Source organism: Chiroxiphia lanceolata, chromosome 4 (genome assembly GCF_009829145.1).
Source record: "Chiroxiphia lanceolata isolate bChiLan1 chromosome 4, bChiLan1.pri, whole genome shotgun sequence".
In the NCBI taxonomy this organism is placed as follows: domain Eukaryota; kingdom Metazoa; phylum Chordata; class Aves; order Passeriformes; family Pipridae; genus Chiroxiphia; species Chiroxiphia lanceolata.
The window spans coordinates 69,008,769-69,027,519 of record NC_045640.1 but is presented as its reverse complement, the minus strand read 5'-3'; the positions used below and the strand labels follow the sequence as shown (position 1 = coordinate 69,027,519).

The 18,751-nt window shown below is 39.7% G+C and overlaps 1 protein-coding gene across 2 annotated transcripts in view; it reads left to right on the top strand.

Annotated features, from left to right (window-relative positions):
* The window catches only part of INTU (inturned planar cell polarity protein), a 45,981-nt gene extending 31,921 nt beyond the window's left edge, over positions 1–14,060 (top strand). For both annotated transcript variants that reach the window (XM_032686463.1, XM_032686462.1), the window contains exons 9-16: positions 353–406; positions 7,369–7,431; positions 8,468–8,689; positions 9,260–9,682; positions 10,168–10,265; positions 10,868–11,057; positions 12,278–12,432; positions 13,224–14,060. In XM_032686463.1, coding sequence (XP_032542354.1) covers positions 353–406; positions 7,369–7,431; positions 8,468–8,689; positions 9,260–9,682; positions 10,168–10,265; positions 10,868–11,057; positions 12,278–12,432; positions 13,224–13,335 — 1,317 coding nt within the window. In that variant the 3' untranslated portion in view covers positions 13,336–14,060. The remainder of the gene's footprint in view (positions 1–352; positions 407–7,368; positions 7,432–8,467; positions 8,690–9,259; positions 9,683–10,167; positions 10,266–10,867; positions 11,058–12,277; positions 12,433–13,223) is intronic.
* The last annotated feature ends 4,691 nt before the right edge of the window (positions 14,061–18,751 follow it).

The following is an 18,751-nucleotide window of genomic DNA, read 5'->3' as shown; positions in this document are numbered from 1 at the left end:
AAAAGATTTTTCTGATAACTCAGTTGGATGCAATAGTGTGCCAGATTTGAGATTTGTCTCTAGACATCTAAAGCACCTTTGCGCCAAACACTATGTTCAGCAGGCACACAAGGAGGGAAATTGTACAGTTTCAAAGAGCAGGGGGATAGACAGCATTTAAGAAGGATTTTCCTTTAATCTGATGGCTCAAGTTGTTCTTGATATTTGATGTTACTATTGAAAAGTACATGCAAATTTTTATCCACTTACTTTGTTACTTTTAATCTGAGACCAGCGAGACAGCAACCTATGCTATTTTGAGAAATTAATGTGTTGGAAATGTCTATTAAGAAGTACTGTTTAAATATTTCAGATGGAAATTGACACGGCACTGAGTGATCTGGAAGCAGCTGACTTTGCAGAGCTGGTAAACATCTTATTTTTGTTTGCGTTGCACACTATCTCTTTGCCTTGGTGTCATATTCAGCACTAATTTCAAACTCATCTACCTTTTCTCATCAAGTGGGAGTCAAAGCAAAGGAATATTGTATTATTCTTTAAAGATACATGCATTTACCCATTCTATTTATCCTGAATTTCTCTCCATGGTTAATATTACAACATATTATAATCCTATAGGATTAATCACTGAAAATCCATGATTTAATGTAACTTAAGTCCGTGGGATGTTGTCTCAGTTTGGAGGGGCAGAGACCTTGGACAGAAGTCTCCTTCCTCCAATTCAATACCCCTGCTTCTCTCCAATAGAAAGAGAGAGAGAGAGATCAAACATGCCCGGATGTAAGTGAAAAAATAACTCTTTATCGAGAAGAATGCTGAACAATACTGATAAAACTGGGATAAGCTAGCCAGAAAAATTTCCAAGCTCCTGCCCATTGGACCAAAACAAGATGGCATCCGGCCTCCCCCCACCTGGTAAAGCCTGTCAGGAGTGGTTTGGAGGGTCAGTGCTGGAGTGAGGCTGCAGTGCCGGCACAGGCAGTTGGAGCAGAGCTGTGGACCTCTCAGACAACAGGAAGGACCCACAAGACACCTTCTGGGTCCAGTGATGAGACCTGGTTGCAGCAACTGATGATGGCTGTAGTCCTGATCCGCTGAGGAGGTGGTAGAAGCCCACGTGGTAGAAGTCCCATGGAGTGAGGGAAGAAGACCTTGGTCTGCCGAGTGAAGTCCAAATGTGGTCTTTTATTAGGCTCAGGGTAGGTGAGAACACCTCTGGTACCTCCCTAGGGGCAGGGAGTTCTTCCCTGGATGATTAACACTGGATCATGGGACATTTCAAGAGTCTTTGACACCTTCTAAGCACATGTGGATTCATTATGGCCATCAGCAGAGATTAATATCTTAAAGCCATCTCTGTGTGTGTGTGTGTGTGTGAATTGTCCTGATGCCTCCCCAAGGGGAGTTATCGCAGATGAGTCATTTGTGTAAGGACAATGAGACAATACTCAGCTCATTGCCTAAGGTGGCAGGTGTGCTTGTCCTCTGAGTCATCAGCCTTCCAGTCTTTTCACACTGGTGGATACATTCTTTCTCTACGATAATAGAGTACCACCCTTATCTTAAGTCCCTCCCCACAGCCTAAATTAGTAGGCATATTTGGAGAAAAGAGAAGAGGTGGATACCAGAGTCTTTGTGTAACCCAGGACAGATGTTTACAAAGGCACTTTAATTTTTAACACAGCTGATTGTTGTTACATTTCTTCTTTGTGTATGCCTGCTGGGAGTGGGCTCCCGAGCCTCTAACCTCCTGGCCGGGACCCTCTGCGGCCGGGGGCCGTTCCTGCGGCGGCTGGGGCATGTCCCCGCGCCGCACGGAGCGGAAGCCCCTGCTGGGAGTGGGCTCCCGAGCCTCTAACCTCCTGGCCGGGACCCTCTGCGGCCGGGGGCCGTTCCTGCGACGGCTGGGGCATGTCCCCGTGCCGCGCGCGCAGAGCGCGCGCGGTTGAGCCCTTGGCCGCAACCATTGCATGAGAGAGGAGAAACAGGGGGAGCCTTGCTGGCAGGTACTGCACCTCCATGAAAGAGGAGAAGGAAGATTCGGAGCACACAGAGGTTTGGCGTTCCAGGGTTGGGGGGGAGGGGTTGGGGGGGGGGGATTATCGTAGTGTGTCAAGCGGGCCACGGTGGTCCACCGACTAGCAGGAGGGAGAGTGGCACAATCCCATATGTAATGTCGCAGGTGAGTAGTGTGCCTGAAGATATGTGGAAACACAGTGGGGGTTGGATAAGGTCAGGGTGGATAGTAGGTTCTTTTAGAATAATGGGGGGCCCCGCCAGGCTGGAGCCAATAAAAGGCACCCCTGCCTGGATGGGTACTGGGGTCAGAATGTTTGCTTTGTTTGTTCTGTCTGTCTGGTTTTGGTTCTCCTGTGGCTACTGCCCAGGCTCGGCATACTGGATATACTTGCTTTGCTCTGTTACATCCTGAAACGGTGGACAGGACAAAGGGTTGTCCCTGGGTACCTCCTCCAGTTTATTTATAGGTAGGTGATAATAAAGCAGGAAATGAAAGACTTGCTCAAGGCGTTCTAATAGGAACATAGTCTCCGTTCCCCTGTGTGGTTGCAAACTGTATGGTACATGCCTCCAGTAGGGTCGCCCATGCCAGACAGATCAAAACCGTAGGACCAGATTTAATACATTCTTGGGCAGGATGAGCTCTTTAGCCTCCTGGCAGTCATCCTAGGAGAAGGACAACTCCAATCCCAAACCCGGGCAGATGGAGCTCGCTTAGCCCTGTAAGGCCGTCCATCTAAGAGAAGGTCACTCTAATCAAACCTACGTCCTGAGGACCTCACTGCCACCATCCAAGCTCGCTCGGCCCTGGCAGATGAACCTCAGGATTAAAGGGTGGGTTCAGTTCCGCGCACATTGTGTCTCACCTAAAAAATCCACTGCGCAGGCTTGAAGGCTTTACCCACATGCAAAAAGTCCTGTAGCGACGGGCGAGGGTCGAAACGGCAGGTGAAAGGTGCACTGGGAGCCGCAGACCCAACCCTGCATGCAGGCGGTTCAGGATATTGGTCATTTGAGACTGACTGGAGATGACAGTCTCTTGGGGCAGCACCCTGAACGACCAAGCAGCCTTTTCAAGGACAGCACTGCTTGCTCCACTCGGAGAGGGGCCTAGAAAAGGTGGCCTAAACAAAGCTCATCTCCACTTTCACCCAGTTGGTTAACCGCAGACCAACGGGCATCTTCCTCCAATGCGGTCGCACAAAGAGCAAAAGACAAAGGCATGCACCTGCCTCCAAAGGTGTACCTAAATTAACTCTAGCATGTTGGAATATCAGAACCATGCTCGATTATGCGGGTAGCGGACGTCCTGAGCGTCGGTCTGCCCTAATTGCCCATGAGCTGGCTCGTCTCAACATCGACATCGCCGCTCTCAGCGAAGTTCGCCTTCACGAAGAAGGCAGCCTCAGAGAACATGGTGCCGGTTACACACTCTTTTGGTCAGGCAAGCCCAGAACCGAAAAACACCTCTCAGGAGTCGGCTTCATGATCAAAAACTCCATTGTCCCTAAACTCGAAAATCTGCCGACAGGTCACTCTGACCGCATTATCTCCCTACGCCTTCCGCTAAACAACAAGCAATATGTTGTCATCTTTAGTATATATGTCCCAACTCTCCAAGCTGACCCTGCTGAAAAAGATAAATTTTACACTGACCTGCGCCTCCTTACCCAAAAGGTTCCTGCAGACGATAAGATCATTATCCTTGGTGATTTCAACGCCAGAGTAGGCAAGAATTTTGAAGCCTGGAAAGGAGTATTAGGCAAGCATGGTGTTGGAAACTGCAACGACAATGGTAGACTTCTGCTAGAATTCTGTGCAGAGCAACAACTCACCATCACTAATACTATCTTTCAGCAGAAAGATAGTCTGAAGACAACCTGGATGCACCCCCGTTCTAAGCATTGGCACCTCATTGATTATGTCTTAGTGCGACAGAGAGATGCCTGCGATGTCCTCCATACCCGCGTGATGCCCAGCGCAGAATGCCAAACAGACCATCGGCTTGTGCGCTGTAAACTCAATTTTAAGCTCAAATTCAAACCAAAGAGGGGCAGCATCCCAAGGAGAAGACTCCAAGTTAACAATCTCCAATCAGCCACAGTAAGAGACAGTTTCCAGGCAAACCTTCAAACTAGGCTCGAAAACATTCCCACAGATTCCTCTCCTGAAACAATCTGGCTTCATATTAAAAACAGCATCCTGCATTCCTCTGAAGAATCCTTAGGGTTCTCCCTCAAGAAGAACAAGGACTGGTTTGACGAAAACAACCAAGAAATCCAAGACTTGTTGAGGAAGAAGAGAACCGCCCACCAAGCACACCTTGCACTACCATCCTGTCACGCAAGAAAAACAGCCTTTCGTCTCGCATGCAGCAAGCTCCAGCAGAAACTCCGCGACATCCAGAACAACTGGTGGATCGATCTAGCTGAAAAAACTCAATTATGCGCAGATACAGGTGATCACAAAGGTTTCTATGAGGCCTTGAAAACAGCATACGGACCTACATACCAGGTCCAAAGCCCTCTACTCAGTGCTGATGGTCAAACCCTTCTAACAGATAAAACCTCCATTCTGAATCGATGGTCTGAACACTTTCAGACTCTTTTCAGTACCAACCGTGTAGTCCAAGATTCAGCAATTCAGTCCATCACACAACAACCAATGAAGTATGAATTGGATACTGCCCCCACTTTAGGAGAAAACCTCAAGGCCATACAGCAGGTAAAAATCGGCAAGGCAGCTGGGGTTGATGGAATTCCACCTGAAGTCTGGAAACATGGGGGCCTTGCACTCCACACCAAATTTCACGAGTTTGTGGTGCGCTGCTGGGAGCTCGGTGAACTACCATCAGACCTTCGTGATGCTGTCATCATCACTTTGTATAAGAAGAAAGGTACTAAATCAGATTGCTCAAACTATCGTGGTATTACTCTGCTCTCCATTGCTGGCAAAATCCTGGCAAGAATACTCTTGAACAGACTAATACCCACTATAGCAGAAGGAATTCTACCTGAAAGTCAGTGTGGTTTCAGAGCCAACAGGAGCACCACAGACATGGTATTTGTCCTCAGACAACTGCAAGAGAAGTGTAGGGAACAGAACAAAGGTCTCTATGTAACCTTTGTCGACCTCACCAAGGCTTTTGATACTGTGAGCAGAAAAGGTCTGTGGCAGATTTTGGAACGTTTAGGTTGTCCCCCCAAGTTCCTTAAAATGATCATCTCACTCCATGAGGATCAGCACGGCCAAGTCAGATATGGCAACACACTTTCTGAGCCCTTTTTAATTAAGAATGGTGTGAAACAAGGTTGCGTTCTCGCTCCTACCCTATTCACCGTCTTCTTTAGCATGATGCTCCAAAGGGCCACAGCAGACCTCGATGATCAGGACGGCATCTACATTCGATACCGTACTGATGGAAGTCTATTCAATCTAAGGCGACTGAAGGCCCACACCAAGACCTTAAACCATCTTGTCCGGGAGCTGCTTTATGCTGATGACGCTGCCCTTGTTGCCCACACAGAAGCAGCTCTGCAGCGTTTAACATCCTGCTTTGCAGATGCTGCTGAGCTCTTTGGGCTGGAAGTCAGCTTAAAGAAGACAGAGGTCCTCCATCAACCTGCACCTCAGGAAGTCTTCCATCATCCCCACATCACCATTGGCCAATCAGAGCTCAAATCAGTCCAACAGTTTAATTACCTTGGTAGCCTCATCTCCTCAGATGGTAAGATCGACGGAGAGATAGACAACAGGTTAGCTAAGGCATATAATGCTTTTGGAAAACTCCACAAGAGAGTATGGCGTAATAAACACTTAAAGAAAAGCACCAAGATCAGTGTTTACAAAGCCATAGTCTTGTCTACTCTCCTATACGGCTCCGAATCATGGGTCATCTACCGCCACCACCTGCGTCTCCTAGAACGCTTCCATCAGCGCTGCCTCCGTACAATCCTTAACATCCACTGGTCAGATTTTGTGACCAATACATCTGTACTAGAGCAAGCAGCTGTCACTAGTATTGAGGCCATGTTACTGAGAACGCAGCTGCGATGGGCAGGGCACGTCTCAAGGATGAAGGACCACCGCCTCCCTAAGATCCTGCTCTATGGTGAACTTGCCACTGGCTGCCGCAAGAGAGGAGCCCCGAAGAAAAGATTCAAGGACTCCCTGAAACAACATCTCAGCCTTGGCCATATTGATCACCATAACTGGTCTACTCTGGCCTCCAATCGGGAGGCCTGGAGACACACCATCTATAACGCAGCTGTCTCCTTTGAGAACTCACGCAGGATCACTCTCGAGGAAAAAAGGCAACGCAGAAAGAACCGTATCTTGCAAAATACACCATCTAAGGAGTCTTTCTGCTGCGCCTTTTGCAATCGGATATGTCTGTCACATACTGGCCTCATAAGCCACCAGCGTGCCTGCAGCAAATGTGGATAGTGCCTTCCCAAATCTTCATTCGCGAAGCCTAGCCATGATGATAGAGTTGTCTCCTTCCCAAGCAATTGTGAATAAACCTGAAAACACCTGTGGAGCAATGAAAACTTAAATTTTCCAGTTTACAGAAAATAATTACAAATTATGCTTATTTTTAATACTGTTAAAGGAGACTGTAGTAATTTACTTAAGTAACTCTTGTTGTGCGAGGTGTAAACATATTGAAATTTCAGCTTTACTTTGTCATGAAAAAGCTCTCTTAAACTCATGTTTCAGAACAGTTACTTTAAAATTCTATTCAAGAGAATCACTGTTCTAAACAACCTGGATGAATACTTACAGAAAGCAGTGGTTGTAAGTTACAGTTTATTGCACAGAAATTGATTGCACCTACTTAATTTAAACTACAGTATATCCAGCTAAACAGATTGTTACTAATCAGAGACCACTGGGCATTAAAAGATCAATGAATGGGTATATTTTAGGTAAAATGTCAAGTACTGGAAAAAAATGCTTTGACTTGAAAGTTTTACTCTACGAGGGCCCCTGGTGTCAATAGTTACACTGCTGTTAAGGTAGGTACTTTGCTGTTAAGAACTGTGAAAGTGAGCAAATCCTAACAAAAATTGTTAATGGACAAATAACTATTAAATAGGAAACTTGTTATTTTCTGCTGGAATTTTTTGAGAAAATTTTAATGATATGAAAATTAATAATGGAGGCTGAAAATTTGGTATTTCCCTTTACTGCTCAGTATTAATTGCTGTACTAGTAATAAGAGGTGGTCAAATATGAAAACATTAAGTAATATATTGATTACAATTTACCAGAAGTAGTTCACTTGCATTTGGTAAATAAAATAAAAATTCTGAATTAAAAACGATACAATTATTTTTTTCCCCACAGTCTGAAGATTATTATAACATTAGAAGATTATATATGATTTTGGGCTCTTGTCTCTTCTACAAGGTAATATTAATGATTATTAATGATTAAGACCTAAAGATTAGCAAAAAAAATAAAAATCTAATTTATTCCTGGAATTACCCTTTCAGAACCTCACAAATATGAAATAATTGTATGATTGCTTTAAACATGAATTTCTAGTACAAGAACTCAAACACCATAACAGAAAAAAATTGTGAAAGGAAATTATATGTACTTTATGATCATAAGAACAAAATACATCTTTGAAACTGGAGTTTTTTGGTGTGTGATCAGAGGATTAGAGAGAGTGAGTAATAAAGCAATAAGTATCAATTCAAGTGAGACTGTAGGATATTCTAATAGGAATTTTTTTGTTCACTGCAATTTTTTATCAGCAGGCAGTCTATCTTTAGTCCGTCTTTAAATGCAAGACTTGAAAAATTGTATAGACAGCTTTTTTCACTTTGACCTCATTCATAAATTTTTTTAGTAAATATAGACGGTGTAATCAACAGTATAAAGAGGCAGATAAGTGCCTTTACTTAAAGAAAACTTTGGTGATTTTATCATGCAATTGTTCTTTATGTTGGTAGTGTCACAAGACTAAACTGTTCCCACAAATGGACCTGCACAGTATCTACCATGATAGCACTTGAGCTGTAAAGCTCTTAGTGCTAAAACCGCTGCTGTACTATGTATCTTCTTTGTAAATTTTATTAATTCCAGTGAGAGCTCACTAATTTTGGAGAGAGAATTAAATGAGAACTCAAGCAACTTAATGCTGTAGGTGTTTTCAAGCTGTTAAAGCCATGCATTACCCAACTCACCTTTGATAACTTGCATGTATGCTGATGGTTTATTTGTGTATATTTCAGTATTTTGAGTCTTTAGATGTGGTGCAAAAGCTCAGTGTTATCTGTTGTACAACTGTATACCAAGATGACAGTCTATGGGCAGATAGCTTAAGATGACAATGCATGTGGAGCAGGGATACCTCTACATAGAAAGTACTCTGAAGTGATATATGATGGTGTTGAATTTCTTACTGAATACACTTCCTTTTCTGTGTTTACTTAAGGGTTACTTGATTGGTAATCACTTGCCAAAGGAAGATCTTATTGATATAGGTTTATATTGTCGGCACTACTGTCTGTTACCCTTGGCAGCAGAACGGAGAATCGGTCAGTTAGTGATGTGGCGGGAAGTATTTCCACAGCATCATATCCAGCCATGTGAAGGTTCAAGTTTTACAGGATACAGGGAACCTGAAGCAAGATACTTCTTACTGATAGTTGGCTTGGTAAGTTAACAACTGCAGTATGCCCATTCTCTGGGTCTCTTCTTTGGTGTTGTATCTTGCCTATTGTTCACTAAGATATATATATTACATGCATTTTCTTTGGTAATTCTACAAAATACTTATATTGTAGTTTTTTTATGGGATAGAATTTCTCAGAGAGTAGCATTATTTATACATCTGCAAAGCTTGCAAAGGTTAAGTATAAATTCTGATCATTTTTATGCCTTTTCAGTTCAGTTGAAAGTATTTTTACCTTCATGATCTTGTCTTTTCAGACAACTCATTTCAGAAATGTGTCTGGTTTTGTTTTTTTAAATGTAGACTTTCTTTAAAGCAAACAGCTAATGAGTTTGTAAACAGTAGCTTTTATGTTTGGGTCATTAACTTAAATAACACAATAACAGAAAGATGTCCGTGGATGTGATTTGATTAGAAGAAAATAACTCCTCTGGAGGTGAGGAAGGAGTGTTGAATATAGTGCTGTATTTTACCCAAATCTCAGATAAGATATAACACAGCACATACTGTACATTAAACCAAAGGCTAATGTTGCTCCCTTCATATTTGCAGAGACACTTCATGTTGTGTGTCCTACTAGAGGCAGGAGGCTGTGCATCCAAAGCTATTGGGAATCCAGGACCAGACTGTATATATGTAGATCAGGTCAAAGCAACCATACTCCAGCTGGAAGGAATAGATGTCAGCATAGAGGAAAGGCTGGATTCTCCTTCCATTCCACCTTTAGCTTGTGCTGACTGGTTCCTTCCTGCAACACGTGACAAACTGGAGAGCTTGACCACCTCGCCTATCCTAAGCAAAATACAAAACACTTGCAAACCAGCGACTACTCCAGCGAGCAGAAGATCTCTGTTTGGGGACTCTTCCCTAACAACACAGAAGCTGAGCCCTACGAGAAACAGTGGAGGACCCCAACAGGGTAACGAAGGTCCTGCAGAAGATGAAAGCACTAATCCACAACCTGTAGTGGATCAGGTCTGAGAGAATTGATAAAGTTCTCGTGGGCTTAGGGGGTGGTGTTCTTTCAGTGTAAAAGAATAAATCTAAGAATCCCTGAATTCAGTAGCAAATACTTCTGTTGGCTTGGGAAGCTTTGGGTCAGCCTCAGAGCCATCACATGGTTTTTTATTTTATCATTGCTTATAAATATTTGGGGTTTTCACATGACTGAAGTGGGCACAGCTGCATTTGAATCAGCAGAAATAATTGGAGAATATCCCTGAAATAATCATGTAAACATAAGTTACCAGGACAAATTGCTGTACAATTGTCCAACTGCTTCTAACTCATTTTAGTCTAAAATAGGCTATAAAATACATTTAACTTAGTTGATGCAACTGTTTCGGCCTTTTCAAAAAATGCTGCATTATTTTCTTCTAAGTTGGTCATTTGTTGGTTTGATTCTGTTTTTCCTTTAGCTGTGTTTTCTCTGTTATTTCATCTATCTGCGTGTTTTTCAGGCCACTAGAAAAAAACACACCCTGCCAAATCCATGTCATTTAGGAAATCTAAAAAAGAACCTTTCAGAGAAAGATAAAGAACTTCTTAATGCTATCAAGTAAGAAATTATTTTTGTTAAGTAGTTCATATTTTAGGCCATACTTGGATCATTTTTTGAATATACACAGATCACAGAAGTTCCTGCATAATTTTATTCTAACCAAAGCTTCACTATGCAAGGATTATCAGAAGTGAAGCTCTTAAATTGAGAGCTTAATTAAAGAAAAAATACAAAATAATACAATAAAACACTGTTTCTGAATAATATGTCACTGTTGTATGCATATATCTCACATCTGTATGACCTTGAAAGTTCAAATAAAAGTTCTGAGCCACACATAACCTTGTACTCCTTGGTATCTCTAGGTAGGTGTACAAAGGACAAAGTTTTTATTTTTCTTTCCATTTTTCTTTGTTGGGGCAAATTTTGAGAACACAAATGCAGTACCTAACTAGTACCATGATTTTTTGATTTGTTTTTAGTTGTTATTTTAAAATGAATATTAACAGTCCAAATCAGCAGGATCTCCTTGGTGTAGAGAAAATACCTGTATCCATTTTGGAACTCTGTTATAGTTACCAGAAAAACAATTCTGTCTTAAGAAACAAAGTATATGTTGATAAACTGGAATTTCTGAATCCTGATTTAATTTTTTTAAGGTTGACATCTGGTCCTGAGAATACTCTCTTCCACTATCTCTCTTTGGAAACGATGCAAGGAATCTTTATTACTCCAACTCACAAAGAAGTAGCACAGCTCGGTGGCTCCATCCACCCTGAGTTAATCGAGAATTTCTATCGGTGCTGTCTTTCAATTCGTTCCATTTTTCAGCAATCCATAAGGAAAGAGGTACAGAAACTTTGCTTTTGTTTTTCTATTTACATTCTCAACTCAGTGTTTCAAGATTGTTTTCACTTAATTATTTCAATGCTTTGCTGTATTTGCATGTGTGTCGTTTTTAAAGCTTCTGATATTACTGTTATGGGCGGGTTCTCAATTTATGAGATACTCCATTCAGATCAGTCATTTTGTGTTCAGTGCGCACTTTTATTGTGCTAAAAGTCTGCTTTGCTAATTGCACAGTTGATTTTTTACTGACATGAAACAATTTTATGTACTAAGGAAAGATACAGGAAGGGTTGTCTATTGTGAAATCTCTATGAACCTATGAGTAATTTAGACTATGCTTTATTAATTTAATCCAAAGCATGTTTAAGGAAATTCAAGACACTCAGACAAATATTACCTGTTTTGCTTATGAACTGCTAAGATGCATTTCACTTCTACCATTTTTGAGAAATTAGGACAGTGGTGTTTTGACCATCTTTTCTAGATGTTCAGCTCCCACATCTTCAGTATTGTAGGCAATTGAAAGTTGTGGTTTCTGGGTTTGCGTATGGCAGACATAAGTTCCTTGAGATTTTTTTCCAAGAAAACCTTTTATTTCGCCTTTGAAGCAACTGGTTGGAATAGGAGTTTCATTTGCAGATCCAGAGATTAACTGAACTTTTAAGGTTTATTCAAAAGCTTTGTATAAGACATGGCTCTAAAAGCTCAACTAAACACAAAAATGTCTTTATTTTCTATAAATCTTATGCCCTCATACTGAGTAAGAGTAAGAAAATACTCTGAGCAAAGTGCTTCAGCTGTTTATTTAGAAAAAGAAATTCCTGCCTGGACAAGTTTATTCAATGGACTTTTACTAGCACAGTTCTTAATTAGGGAGGCACACAGAGAGAGAAAGATGAGAGCTTTAGCTGTTTTAACAGTTTTTTAAAGGACCTGTATTATTTCAGATGTCTAAAATAGAGAAATAGTGTTCAGCTAGAAGGAAAAAAAAAGTCAAAAAAGGGAGCATGTGTCTAACTCCAAATTGTGTAACAATGGAAAAGCCTTCTGATGCCAGAGGAACAAAACCACGGGGAGAAGTAAGCAAGTTAGTTACATATTCTAAGCCTGGCTTTTTGATAGCAATGTCATCATCAGAGAGTCTTGAAGAAATCACATAGTTGCTAGTGTTTTGTAAACAAGTTTCCTTCTCTACTAATGTTTCAGCAATTCTTTTACAGAAAAAGAAAAAGGCAGGCAGTGGAATTTCAGAATTTAGTAAGGCAGCTGAGGGGACAGGTCTGGTAAGAGAACACGGTGTTTTGTTTGAGTGCTCTCCTGATAACTGGACTGACCAGAAGAAACCGCCACCAACAGTGAATTACTGGGTTGTGGGGTAAGTTTAAGGACAAATTTTGTCTCCAGCTTTTGAGTGTGCCATTGTACTCTTCAAGAATAAATACTGTAGCACATCACCGAAATGCTTGAGCAAACTGACTGAGGTATCTTTAATTTGGGACTGGGAAGTTGCCCTGTGTGAAGTTCCACCTTTAACTGAGGGGAGCACCGAGCCAGTGTGAAAACAGCATGGAGCTGACAGCTTTTGCAGAGGGGAGGGAAGATGTTTAAAGAGAAAAAAAAAGCAGTTGTTTCCCACCAGGAATGTACATAAATGGAGTTTGCATGGAAAAATTAAAATTGTTAATTTAAACATTTAAAAAATGTTTATGCTACTGTTGATATCTTTAAAAAATAATTATAATGCTACACAAGGTTATGCACAGATATTAACAGCTTTCCTATTTTAGCTCTTTCCCTAAAAGAGCTCATTGGATTAGTATGTGGGAATTAGTAAATTTTTGAATACTGGGGCTTGCTCCCAAGGACCTTGATTGCAGCTTGTAGCCCAGAAACCTGGAATTGCTACAAACATACTAGTACCACACAAATAGATCCTGATATCCTAAAGATTCTTTTCCATGCACAGCCATGAGAAAACTGAGCAGAGAATAACTTGATTTAAAAATTAAATGCAGGAGAGACACTGAAATTTGCCAGCTGTCTTACACAGGAGCTGGTTTTAACTTCTTACTGAAACCTCAGAGTAAAACAAGAATTTATCATTTGAGGAGAAAAAAACTAACAACTCTGAAGATTTTCTTCTTTCTATTCTTTTTTCTTTCCCAGGAGACTCATTTTACATCCAAAACCTCAGGAGTGTTACGTCTGTTTTCATGACTCAGTCACAGAAGCTGCTGTTGAACTGGCCTTTAAACTGTCTTTTGGCTTAGCTACATAGATGAGCTTCCTGGACACTCAGCCATCCTTCATGGTGGTGTTAGTTCTTTAAAGTATTCCATATAAAGGGAAATGAACTCAATTTGGGTGCCCACCCACAGTGTATCTTTGAAATGCTTTAGAAAAACATAAATACCTTGTGGTATGACATAGGTAAAACTTAAAAATATTTCAGAGAGCCAAAGTTCCTATTTTTACATACTGTCAATTTTTTTATCCTGATCATAACTTTATTGCATGAAAACATCACATAATTTGTACAGTCACTGCTGTCAGTGCACAATATGTACTGTAAAATGATAAGCTGATCCTCAAAGTACTCTCTGAACATCTGGCAATTGGTGATGAAGGAAAAAAACTTTTTCCAATTAGTTAAAATTTTGTTTCTCTAAGGACCTTGAAAATACTGAATGTTTTCAGTAGCATTGTGTTGATCAACACAGAAAGAAATCCTTTAGACAATTCATGGCACTTAGCCTCAAAAAACTAATGACTAATCATTTTTGCCCTTATGCTTTCCTGCACATTCAAGGACTATAGTGTGGTTGATTGTTTTACTTGACTTCGTGAGTTTTAACTATAAATAATACTTACATTTGTTAAAATGCAATTTTGAAGACACAGAGAAAGATGGGGGGCGGGGTAGATGGTTTTAAGACTTCTGCATGGACTTGGCTTATTTTATATTCCTAATTTCTTAATAAAAATACATATTTGTTAAAAACAGTAGAGCATTCATCTATTTTTTTTTTACTTCACATATTTTCTCCTTTGTTTATTTAAACATAATTTGTCTAGTTAGATCTTCCACAATTTACAGCTGGATATTACAAAACCTGTTAGGTTATAGCCATGTAAGGCAAGAGTAGGCAAGATGTTTGCAAAATCAGAATTTTTCTACAAAATTTAGCTTATTATTAAAATATTTGTAAATTACAGATCAGCTGCTCCTAAAGCTTTTTTTTACTTAAGTTTGGGTTAAAATGTAAGATTTTGGGTCTTTTTACCCCCAGCCTGCATATTTAGATCTGGTCATTTGCACATTTCATCGTGTTCCATGTCAACCGTGCACTTTTTTTTTCTACTGTTTCTACTTGCTTTTCGTAAAATGCATGACTGAAGTTGCATTTTGAACAGGATCAAAAAGTTTAAGTGTTCAGGAAAGTAAAGTCAGTTTCATAGGCATCATGACCAAATCATTAGATCTTGTTTTCACTTGAAGTTACAACTGTCAGGAGTAGTTCTAAAATAGTCAATCAAATGCTTATAAGAGCCCACTCTTATGGAGTGATTTACAGCTTGTCTTGATCACTCAACAGTTGCTTTAGTTCCAAGCAGTAGAAGTCTTAGGCCTGAAGTTTAGGCATATGATTGAAGATTTTGTTCATCAGCTTTCTCCAGAAGTTATTGTTCTTAGCACATAAGCAACAGTATTTCACTTTGAGACATACAAAACTGAGTTATATCAGTAACATGTTAGATTTGTTCCCCGTCTGTAAATTCTGTGATGTGAGATGTAACTCATGTTTGAAAAATGAAAATATATAATTGTATGGATGACATCTGAACAGCACCTCTGAAAAGTCTAAAATACATGAGGTCTGGATATTAGATTTCATAGTAGATGGAAGGAGGAACATATAGAAAAGCAAGCAGTCTGTGCACTTCTGTGCACAGAAGTGTGTATATGTATGGAAAAAGGTAATTTTGCTGATGTTTGTCTCGTTTCAGCCTTTTAAAAGCAAGGCTATATGGTTTGAATGCTAAAAAGAGGATATTTAAATGCTTTAGAAAGAGAGCAACTAACATCTACATCCTAGTGTTCAGTCAGACAGGCTTACTCTGCTGCCAGTTACTGGGTTAAACTGGGTTTGACTCAGCTGGATCAAACACACAAGTGAGTCACTGCCAAAGAAACACTGTATATGTGCAGATGTGTGTGGAGGTGGGACTCCTTCCTTACCCATCAGCTATTTAGCTTGGCTTGCTCCTTCACAAGAAGCCTTCCTTTAAACAGAACTGAGGGCATCCGAGGATAGTACAATTCCTTTTCTCAAAGCCGTGTAGTAGCACTGCCTCCTCAGCTTTAGACTTAGTGTCCAGAGGAAGCCTTTCTTTAATTTAGAAGAATAACATAATTTAAAAAGTGCTACCAAGTTTCTGATACCTCTGTAAACCGTCTGGCGTTGCTTTCATGTGGACTGTGAGCACCGCCTGTGTGCAGGAAAGCAATTTCTACACATTCTTGTGAAATACTCTGCTGTCCTGCAGTTTCCATAGGTATCCCTAGACTTAGAAATGTATGAAGAAGGAAGTTGAAAATCTAAGCTATTTCTCACTGTTACTGATATTTCACTTGCAGTTTGATATTGTGCTAACACCAAATTCATACCCTGAATGCGTGTCAGAATAAATCCAGATTGCCAAAACCAAATGGTTGAAAAAGAAAGGACCTTAAAAGGAAGGTTTTGGGCCATTGTTACAGCTCATAGAAGAGATATACTACAATATACTTGGTGTAGTGTCAACTTTGAAAATTTTAAAGGTTTTGGTTATTTTTAAGATCCATTTCTTTCTCTGTAGGATTTTTGGTGTTGGTGATTTATTAAATGTTACACAATATTTCCAAACACATGCTTTAAACTTTGCTTTTAAGGACAAATGCAAACAGATTTTCACGTCCAAAGTGGATAAAGAAAAGCAGGTAAATAATCTTTTGCATATTAGTTGTGTTTAATAAACAAACTGCATCTGGTCAAGAGCTGTGCAGTTCTTTCCCTCAGCGTGGGTTGATAATTAGTAATGTTATATTGATACGGTTTTCTAATGAGCTTATTTTCTAACAAGGAAGGGTCAGCATGGCTTACTGTGTAGCGTAAGTAATAAAAGTAATAAAATCTGGCTTTTGCTCTTTAATGACTTTGTGAGGTGCATGTAAATGTTCTTTCATTTGGATGGATTCTTGAAAGACACAGAGGTCTACACCCATGTAATTCATTACAAAAAATCATGGTCTTGGAATATGAAATGTTCATATTGGCATTTGGCAAATTACATAAAATCCATTCATATCAGCAGAATGGAAAAAAGTTCTTCATATCTAATTGCTTTAATATGAAAATAGATGGAAAATATGCTTTATTTGTCTCTGTCTTAGGATTTCTCTGGTTAGGTTTTGATAATTTAAACAAAAATCCAGCATTCTGTGCTTTTTCTTGTTGACTGTTCTTTACTATAACGCCAGAAACTTTTCTTGCCACAGACTTTTCTGGTAGTGCTGACCAGGAGAAATTCTGTCAGTCATTAATGTTTGATTAATCTCCTTGTATCACATGCAAATTCTTAAACAGTCCTTTTTCAATTACAATCATTTTGTATGTAAAGAGTTTAAGGTGGTTTTATTTCTTTCTTTCTTTACAGTGGAAAAAGTAAAACATGCATTATGTAAATAACACTGTTTATACTTCTTCAAATCTCCTGTCTCCTGGAAGTGCTTCCAGATGGCTTACATGTGTATGACTCAAATTTTAGAAACATTCCATGAATAACACTCAACACTAATTTCCTTAGAAATATAGTATTTAGCAAAGTGACATATCCATTGTTGAAGCTCAGAATCTTTGGATGCTTTCTTATATGTTTTGTTCAGGATAGGGAATGGGATACAACGGCTACAGTGTTGTTGTTACTGAACCAGCAAATCAAAACTGATTTGGAGTACATCCACATGGTCTGCATTTACTACACACGATGTACCTGTGATGTAGTTTAAGTAAACACAGGTATTATTCTACTGGGATTAGCTTTTACAAGGGGAAATTTGGCAATACCCTAGTATAGAAATTATTCCATGTTTCTTGATTATTTTGTAGAGAATAAAATGTTTTAGATCTTGCTCTTCATGTTTTATAGTTTCATTTAGTATCTATAGCAAAGATCAGTGTACTAGTATTGTAATACTGTATTTTCATAACTGTATACAGCAATTCTTGTGTTTCGGTTTTGGAAGGGGGTTTTGGCAAAACTGGCTTCTGGCAGAGCAGCAGGAGTAACATCCTTGTGTGGACTGTGCCCATCACACATCACATGAGCTCATGTGGCTGCTGAGACTGGGAAAGGTAGTGAAATCTCTGAAGTGGCAGTTCCAGTTTTACCTGATGTGTCTTAGGTATTTATATTTACTTCATTTTAGAGGTATTAGAATTCTGTTACTTAAAAATTTACTAATATGCAATTGTAAGCATAAAATTAATAAGAAATGTAAAATCTTTAAAGAAGAGGATGAAGTTGAGTGTAAGAAGATTCTCCGGAAACAGTGCTGTAGCACAGCTCTCAAAGTTTGTGGTTGTTTAGATTCTATAGGGAAAAGTTTAACTGAATTTTGCCAACTTTGGGTGCAGAAATTAGAGGAGTTTATTTTTTGCTAACCTATGGCTGCATGGGGTGCCATTTAAAGAGTTAATGACCATCTTTTTTCTATATGAAGAATATCAACTGAAGATTTTCAACAAAGATTTTGGGTATTTTATGTCTCTAGATATGCTTCAAATAGATAAAATTAATTTCCTGAAAACAGGGTCTGGAAGGTTTTGCAATAGAGAGAGAAATCTCTGTGGTTGTTGGCTTTCCTGATTTGCCTGCAATGGGACAAGTAAACTCCAGTTGCTGTCTGTGCTGTGCAAGGTTGTCCCAGGAACTGGCTGCTTTGATTCACCTGTTGCTCTCTCTGCCCTGTACTTGGGCTGAATCAACAGTTCTGTGATACCTTCAGTTTAAGAAGGTGTTTGGTTTGTAGTTCTTCCTTCAAAGGCTGGTTTATTGTATGCTGTGTTTTCACCTGAAGGGAACCCTAAGAGCTAGAAAAATCTACAGATAAAAAAAGTGGATTTTTTTAACTTGGTCACAGTTTGTGGCTGGTATTCCACTATAGGGGAAAGTTGAAACAAGTAACACTTCTCATAAATATGAGTAAGAATTTGTGGGTTGGAAGTGAAAGCATGGTATTACAGAGAAAATTTCTTTCCAGAGAAAGAGCATGAGAATTCATACTGGATTCTGCTGAATGAGAACAACATTGGAATGATAGTTATTTGACCTGAAGTGTTTCAGCAAATGGGAAACACTCTCTATTTGAATAAATTGTGTTCACCCCTCCACATCTTGATTTTTTATCGTTTGTTAATAAGGGGACAAAACAATGGTCTACTATGTTTAAATGTTTCAGCTGTGCAAGTACTTTGTACTTAAAAGGAGGGTGTCTGTAATGCATAACAATATGCATAAATTTCTCTGCTGCTGAGCAACAATTCCAGGAACCTGGTGAATGTATAATTAAAATTGCAAAGACAGATGGACTTCTGGTCTGTACCAGGGGTTTGGTGGTTCAGTACACCAGGGCTTCTATTTTGAATGTTATA